The 9,071-nt window shown below is 41.8% G+C and overlaps 1 protein-coding gene across 1 annotated transcript; it reads left to right on the forward strand.

Moving 5' to 3' along the window:
* Nucleotides 1–201: 201 nt before the first annotated feature.
* On the forward strand, nucleotides 202–2,148 carry cldn5a (claudin 5a). The gene has a single exon (XM_030143344.1). It carries the CDS (start codon nucleotides 568–570, stop codon nucleotides 1,213–1,215), a length of 648 nt encoding a protein of 215 aa, XP_029999204.1. The 5' UTR covers nucleotides 202–567; the 3' UTR covers nucleotides 1,216–2,148.
* Nucleotides 2,149–9,071: the final 6,923 nt, after the last annotated feature.

The following is a 9,071-nucleotide window of genomic DNA, read 5'->3' on the forward strand; positions in this document are numbered from 1 at the left end:
CAGTGTGTTTGCACTGCGTCATGGTCAAATGACATTAGCCTCCGTGTCTGAAAAATCAATAACAAAGAACCAGCTTCGTCAAACCACTGCATTTCTTTCAGCTGCTCCATACCCTTAAACACCCTCCTGTCTGTCCGTGCTCACCCCCCCTCTCTCTGTTGCCCTGTCTATTCATTGTGAATAACTGTTCAAACGCACAAAGCTCTCTGGACCGCTTTATTCAGCCTCACAACTTTAACGTGTTTTCATTGGTCCCTTGAGGATGCGGCCACAGCTGATTGGACAGAAGTTTCTCCTCGACTTCAAACACCCCCACCCCTCAGATATTCGTGGTCCGATGTTACTGTGATTCCAGTTGTTTTCACATCATCTCACCAACAAAGACAGCCGGAGCTTCCGTCTCGTTCATCTCACATTAAATGGTGAATGATGCGCAAGTAACCGTTTGACGCTCCTGTGAGGCGACAACGACAACCTGAAGAGCAGAGAAACACTTTGCTCTCAAGTAGAAACACCAGAAGACACTTCCAGAACTTTGGACAGACTCAGTCTAACTTGGACGCAAACATGGTGTCTGCCGGACTGGAGATCTTGGGGCTGTCGCTGTGCGTCATCGGTTCGCTCCTGGTGATGGTCGCGTGCGGGCTGCCCATGTGGAAGGTGACGGCTTACATCGAAGCCAACATCGTGGTGGCTCAGACGATCTGGGACGGTTTGTGGATGTCGTGTGTGGTTCAGAGCACGGGGCAGATGCAGTGCAAGGTGCACGACTCCGTCCTCGCACTCAGCCGCGACCTCCAGGCGGCCAGGGCGCTCACCATCATCTCGTCGGTGATGGGCGTGCTGGGGCTCATGGTGGTGGTCGCGGGAGCGCAGTGCACCAACTGCATCCGCACTGAGTACGTCAAAGCCCGGGTGGTGAACGCCGGCGGGGTCATCTACATCATCAGCGGTCTGTTCGTGCTCGTGCCTCTCTGTTGGATGGCCAACAACATTATCTCGGACTTCTACAATCCGCAGGTGCCCGCGTCCCAGAAGAGGGAGATCGGCGCGGCGCTCTACATCGGCTGGGCGGCCACGGCGCTGCTGCTGATCGGCGGAGCGCTGCTGTGCTGCTCCTGTCCCTCCAGCGGCAACTCGGGATATTCGGTCAAATATGCACCGACCAAGAGAGCAACGCAGAACGGGGACTATGACAAGAGGAATTATGTGTAACTATCATATGCGGTGCGTAAAAGTGACCAGAAACTTTTTCAAAAGTGTTCTCTTTGTGTTTTTATGACGGATGTTATCTTTGCACCTGCAGTTTTTTTTTTTTTCCCCCATCTGAACTTTGAAAATCAGTGGAGGCATCTGTGCTGTGTTTAGCCTTTATATAGGCCCAGGCCTTCCCTTGGACCGCAAATTCACAAAGCCTTCTTTGTACATACAGGAGATTTGAAAAAAGAAAAAAAAAAAAGAAAAACGAAACAGACTATCAACAAGAGGTAGCTCACGACAAAAAGGAGTATTTTTGTTTGGTACCTTTTGTAAGTCACCGAAATTGATATTAGTGTCTTGAATTGTTTACCTACCGTTGTAACTGTAACGTTTTTCATTTTTAGAGGAACTGTTGCCACCGAATATGTACACTGTTTGTTTTTTTTTTTGTTTGTTTGTTTTGTTTTGTTTTGTTTTTTGGCTTGTGCATGGTCAGCACAAAGTTGTACAGTAAAAGATTGCACTCCCACACGTTCAGAGACCTATTTCCTCTGTGGAACTACGCCGACATGTTGAGGACGCCAACAATGTCCAACAGCAACAAAAACAACAGGAAGACAAGTGCACACATGGTCAAGCAGAAGCCGTTCTCAAACAAACTGCTTTGTTGAGTTGTGTAAGTCAAGTTCGAGACTGATGATGTTTTACTGTCTAAATTCTGGATCTGTTGATCAGTGCATTCTGAAATGTTTGGCTTACAGTCCGTTATTCGCCTGCACTGTGCACCTGCAGGGCTCTTATTTCTGCAGGTAGTCTCTTGGGTTTTTTTCCACAACCTTTAGGAATAAACTTTGTTTCTGTTGAATGTTGATGTAATGATTCATTATTCACGTGTATGAAGATGCAATACTGTCTCATTTAATTAAGATTAAACTGAATATATTGTCTAAAATCTTCAGTTAAAGTGTGTTATTAAAACTAAAGTAAAGACTGACAGAGCCCCGGGGCAGTTCGTCGGTGTGCGCCGTCCCCCGCGGCTGTGCGTAATGCGTACCGTTCCCACCGTGGATCCATAAACCCCCACGGCGGGAGAAAGTATTTTGGTTAGCCATAGAAATCCAGATGACAATGCCCTTTCAGATAGAGTGGGGCTCTGCTGTTCAACTCACAATACTCCACAACCCCCACCACCTCCGCCCCCTTTCACAGTACCCCCCACCCCCACTCCCACCGTCACCCCTTCTCGGTCGTAGTCAATGGAAGGCGTTCAAATTAGAGCTTCGGAGAAATTGCTGGAATCGTCTTTCCGCAAGTCACTCCATTCACAAGTCACGAACAACAGCAGTTCCCTCAAATCAAAACTGTGTGCTCTGTATTCAAGCAGATGAGTCAATTATTTTATCCACATCTACGTCAGGAGCAACCCATCAAAGACTAGTGCAAAACTAACACTGATGTTAAAGATTTGGAAAAAACACGACATTTCAGGCTATGTGGAGCAACCACCTTATTTAAAACTGTGACTGGATTACAACAGATTATCTCCATACTTGTTTTGTTGGTCACTTAAGAATCTTAGCAGGTCATATGGTCTCTTAAAAGTTGAAAATAAGAACTGAAAGTCTGCATACAGTCACAGGAGTGTGTGATCACTGCACAATGAGAGTTTGTAAGAGGCCCATGTCAGAAGTAACCGTAAAATAAATTCATTTTATTCAGAATATCTGAGCAGCGCTGTTCCATTGTTTGACAAACAGTCCCAGCTCAGGAGCTTTTCATCATATCAGAGTTTGTTCTGTTTATCTGCACATATCAATGTAATAACATAAAAAATAGTAATCTATAAAAACATAGTAGGAGGGGTTAGAAGGCAAAATGAGTCATAAACATAACATCTCTGCTTAAATACCAATACTTAAAAATGGAAGACAAACATTTACACTGAATTACCAGCAGCAATGCATAATGTGTACAAGCTGTAACCCAGTACAATGAAATGTAGATTATGTTGTAAATCTGTAAAAATGAAACATCTTAAAAGTAACATGTTCCATTTGACTTTTCTGATGTTTTTGAAATGAAGCTAATGTAATGATGGAAGGAGGTCATTGGATAAAGATTTAGTGCGGTGAATATGATGGACAGTGCAACGATATGGATGATCAAAGTCTTTGTTGAACAAGATTGTCTGAGAGCTTGCATAAATCTATCAAGTCGGGTATTTTACACAGGAAAAGGCATGTTTAACGCATGTCCACTTTACAAACCAAAGCATTTATGGGTAGATGAGTTATAATATTTAGCAAAGCTGATCATTCAAACAAACAACTACCCCTGTCTGATAAAGGAATTACCTACAATAAAAGCAGATCATTCTTAAAATTTCATGTAGGACTGGATCAGGCTTGGCTGGCTTTTTGGTCCTGATGAAAGTTTAATGTATTTTAACTGTATTTTACACTTCGTTATTTTGTATAATTACCTGCTTTTGTGACTTGTGCACTGGTGCTTGCTTTACAGTGACTTGCAAATAAGAGTGTCTTAGCTGAGAAAATTGATAAAATGCCCCTGAGAGACAAAACAAGTATGTCATTGTGATCATGACCATTAATGTGATATGTCACTATAGTACTAAATAATACTTTTGATGTCAAGAATTCACTTTGTTACATGATTATTATACAACTTACATTGTTTTTATTACAAACATTTTAAAATCTTTTAAAAGTTAGGATATTGTTTTAACTTGGTTTCAAAAAATGGTGATGTGACACAAGTAGAAGGACATTTTATAACTGTAGAGAGAGAACCCTCAAAAATACAATGATGATCAAATGTGATCGAAATGATCGAATCATTGTGACATATGTAGGCGTAAAATGAAGCAAAACAACAAAATGCTGAAAAATGGTCTGTGTTTTACATGATGTAAGACAAAAGAAAAATGTATATCGTGATAATGATAATAAATGACAAAATATAATTGTATCACCTAACCCTACTTGATATCATACTATTTCCACTGTCAAGAATTGCCTTTGTATAATGAAAATGCTTCAAAACTTGAGAATAGTGTCTTTTCCTCTGTGAAGTTGTTCAGCTCAGCCTGTGTTGATATTAGCCCGCACTCGCCCACAGTAGGCATCACGACTCCGGGGTCTGTATGCTCATTTCTGCACAAAGACCCTCCCTGGAAGGTCCAGTCTGGTCTGCCTCAGTGAGATGTTTTTGTGGGACTGTTAGTTCCACTCCTCTAGTCACCACACAGAGTGACGAGGCGCTGGCTGTGTGTGTCACTGTGTGTGTAAGGGGTTAAGTGAGTGTATGTGTGTGTATGTAGAGAGCTGGGATGGTGGGGGGTGGGAGGTACCTTTAAAAAGACTCTCATTCCAATAGAGAAGAGAGGCAAATAGGGCCAGCGACGTCACTCAATGGGCACTCTCCATGGTAACCAGCCAGAACCTGCAGTTGCCTGGCGACAGGAGCCTATAATGTGGTGGTATGGATGAGACTAATAAAAGGCCTGGCCAGCAGACATTCCTGCAACCATGGACACACACATGCATAAACACACACACAAAAACACACACCCGATGCACAGCAGTCTGGAAGATGAAACTGGGATTTACTTGAAGCCTGTAATGGTCAGTGGAAAAGAGCTGTGACAGCACTAACACATTTGTCTCATTGTGTTTTATTTAAAGAACAAATGTGTGCCTAAAATGCATCAAAAAATACAAACACTAGCTGATAATAAAAGTACAACGTGAACACAAATAATAGATAAAACTGAAAAGAAAAACATTAGGAATGATTGATTTCATATCACAGAATTGTTTCCCATACTTATCTATGACACATGCATTGACCCTTGACCTCCTCTGTGGTGGTGGTGGTGGTGATGGTGGTGCTGGTACTGGTGGTGCTGGTGGTGCTGATGGTGCTGGTGCTGGTGTGAGGGCTGTACAGTTGAGACCATTGCAGGTAGATTTTCTTCCGTCAGTTCTTCCAGTCTGTTTTTGAATTTTATTTTATTTTTTATGTTTTTCAGTTCTTCCAGTCAGTGCTGGGGCTGAGGGAGTCGTTTTGTCACAACATGAACTCTGAACTCTGACTCTGGCCTCAGGTCATCCCAGTCTAAAGGCCCCTCCCTCAGCTGACCAGGCATGATCTGATGGAGTCAGAGACACCCCCCCCCCCACCCCTCACCCCCGACCCCCACTCACACTCCCAACACACATATTGCCATGACCAGGAAGTTAGAGTGGTGTGTTAGTCTTGTATTTTTCCCTGTGTGTCCGACCTCCTGTCCTTCCTGTCGGTCTAATGGTCTGGTCTGACGGTCTGATGGCCCTCCTACAGCCTGAATGGTTCCACCTGTCCCCCTTTACCTGTCCATGTCTCCCTTTGTCTCCTGCCAGGTCGTCTGGTCTGGTCTGGTCTCATCTGGTCTCATCTGGTCTGGTCTTGAGCGTCCACCACGTCAGGTCAAGTCAGTCTTTTTGTTTCAGGTGCTTGATTGGATTTTTGTTTCTTTAACAAGTGAATTGTTTTTTTTTTCTCTCCTCACTGAGTGACTTTTTACGTTTTTGACCACCTTTCATTTTTATGTTGGTTTTTTTTTGCCTCCATTGGGAGTGATTTTGTGTTTTTGTAATCTTTTGGTTTTTAGATCTTTTGCCTCATTGAGCGAATCCGACTTTTTGTATCTTTTGAAAGTTAAGACAGTTAAATGGAAGGTTTTTGTTGGTAGTTGTGCATTTGGGTTTCATTCCTTGTTCAGTTGTGACACATACATACATCTGATAGGTCACAACCCTCCTTCAACTTGTCACATGGGAAAAAAAAAAAAATCACTACACTGCCACATGAAAATGTAAAGTTCTCATACCAGTTACACATTTTGACAAACTACCATGATCCAGTTCACAACAGACCTTATCTATAAGATAAGTCCATTTGTGTTAAATGCACATTAATGTCACCTGACAATATTATCTAGATACTTGAATGGATAAACAGACATTTTAAACAGAAACACATTTCACACATCACAGCTGATGTGGACACAATAGTAAAAATATAAACACATTTTAAATACTACAAATGAAATAACAATAATACTTTAATGTGAGCAGAAGTAAGAGGATCTACTTTTCACTCTCTTCAGTAAAACAAATGGTCCTGCATCAGCCGTTCAGTCTGGACATAATCAGAACATTACAAACATTCAGTAGAAGTGTCAAAAACATGCTTTTGTTCAATGTTTGAATGGAAACTTAAGTGGTGACTGAAACCAGAATAACTCTGATTATTTATTTCACATCCTTTTGAGATCCAGCGGTGCATTTTTTTTTCCTCTGTAGGGGACAAGACATTCGGAGCAAAAACAACTGCACAGGCCACTGAAAAAGACATTCCATCAAAAAAGTATCTGAACAAACTATTGCATCATGCTGTTTCCAGTCAATGGTCAATTATTTATGTAAAAAGCCCAAACCTTTACTTTCCTGGGTCTCAGGAGGATATTCAGTAGGGCTATGCACTAATTGTTAAAAGATCGCTATCTCGATTCACACATGAATGCGATCTCATTTCTAAACACGGACGATTCTTAAACATTTTATTTCATGGCTGCATTACAAACAAATGCCCACAAACACAGAACCGCCGCTGCCTCTTCCCTCAACCAATGGTAAAGCGTCTTTACAACATGTGAGCCTGCTGCTGTCGGCTGCAGTTGAGTGAAGAAAGAGTGAATTCAAGCGGAGGAACGTCTGCAGTAAAGACAGTGAAATGGATGAGAACCCCAGTGGTAGTGGTGAGTCACCCACCTGAACTCCTGCCCAATTAAGGTTCGTGTTCATTGGTGTTCATCTCATGTTGGTCTTCTTTTCTGTCGTCAAGATCCAAGTGTCTTTTCATTTTCACTTCTCTGACTTCTGCTGTTCTTCTTATTCTCCTTTTCTTTTCTTTGCCGGTGACGATAACTCGGCCTTTAACCAAGAATCAAAAGTCTCACCCTCTCTAAAAATTTTATATGAAAAATATTCTATTGTGCTGCTGGGAAGTTTTTTTGCACTGAAAACTTTCACAGATCAGCTGATGTCACTTGGCAACCAGGACCATAAGTGCAGCGTTTCTGCTGGTAAGGTTTATCCATGCCACCACACCAAACATTTCATACAAAAAAACCCCCATCAGTGTCGTGTATAATATATAATAGTCCAGTACAGGAGGAGAGGGAAAAGGGAAATGAAGAGAAAGTTTCACTTCTGCGGAGGCACAGACCGCCCCACCCTGTACCCCCATAGTTCAAGTAGGACGGAAACTGACGTATGTGTGTGGGTAACCGGCCGAAATGCACGCACGTGCAACACACACACGCGTGCGCACACACCCCTCAGCCAAAGAGCCCTAATATTCAGTGTGTGATGTTTAGTGACATCTAGCTGTTCAGTTGCAGATTCCATCCAAATGAATCCGTCCGTCCAACCTTCTCTACAGCCGCCTCAACAACACACAAGTCCAACCGTAGAGCCACTGCTGGTTTGGTCTGTTTTTGGTTTGTTAAGCTGAAGTAAGTTTAGTGTTTAAATGGAACAGTGTTATTCACTTTTCACAGATCATGGTTCTGTGTAGATAAATAGTTCACATTCATAAAGACAGATCAGACATGTCTTCTGTTTATTCTCAAACTGATCCATCTATGAAGGAATTTGAAAGGTTCGCTGTGTAACGTTCAGTGATTCTAAAGGTGAGCATTGGAACCAGCTGAATACCCAAGCTCCACTTGCAAACAGTGGCTGCAAAAAACTTTCAAGTTTCGTGTTTGTTTTGTCCGTTCCAAGGTTATTATCATTAACGAAAACTAATGAAATGACGCAAACTAGAATTGTAAAAACATTTTCGTTAACTGAAATAAATAAAAACTATAAATAAAAGAAAAAATGATAACTAACTGAAACTGTATTGTGTGTTTACAAAACTAACTAAAATGGATAAAAATTATGGGTAAAATTCCCTTCGTTTTCGTCTTTGTCAATGTCGGATTGATACGAAATCGATTTATTTGGCTCGCTCAGTTTTCTCTGCTGTCACCATACGACACTTGATGGTCCGTCACTTGTGTTCACTTGTGGTTTCCAGTCGTCTTCTGGTCCCCACTCTACCTGGAAACATGGAGACTAAAGTTGGGAGAAAGCAGCAGAGTCCTGTCTGGGATTTATTTGAATACGATGACAGAGAAGAAGAGAAAATATATATAACAAAAAAAAAAAACAACTAAAACTAAACTAAAACTAAGCATTTAGACCAAAATGAAAACTTACAAAAACTAGCAAACCTGCTCTGAAAACAAATTAAAACTAACTGAAATAGAGAAAAAAAAAGTCAAAACTAAATAAAACTAAACTGTAATGAAAAATCCAAAACTATTAGAACCTTGGTCCATTCTAGACTTTTTATTTTAGGGGACTTTAACTCAGTGATGCTACTGCAGCTGAAGAACTTCTTGCTGGATGACACCGTCTATAAAACAGAAGAAAATGGAAGAGGATGTCCATTCCCAGCTGTTGTAGAAGCATGGAGGTGGAACATGGAGGATTCTACTGTGAGCTCTGACTCTGGTTGTGGATTTATATAGAGTCTTCAAACTTAATTCAAACACTTAGTTCAGTATGCAGACATGGAACATAAAGATAGGAGAGACACATGCAGCAAATGTCCCCACATTAGTAATCAAACCAGTATGACTGTGTTTGTCCCCCTTAACCACTGGAGTACAAGATACTGGTTTGGATAGATCCTGACTCAGTGTTGTGTCCCAGAGCCAGCAGGTGCATCCAGTGCACAGATGTCTCAGCTGGATA

Source organism: Sphaeramia orbicularis, chromosome 9 (genome assembly GCF_902148855.1).
Source record: "Sphaeramia orbicularis chromosome 9, fSphaOr1.1, whole genome shotgun sequence".
NCBI classification, from domain to species: Eukaryota; Metazoa; Chordata; class Actinopteri; order Kurtiformes; family Apogonidae; genus Sphaeramia; species Sphaeramia orbicularis.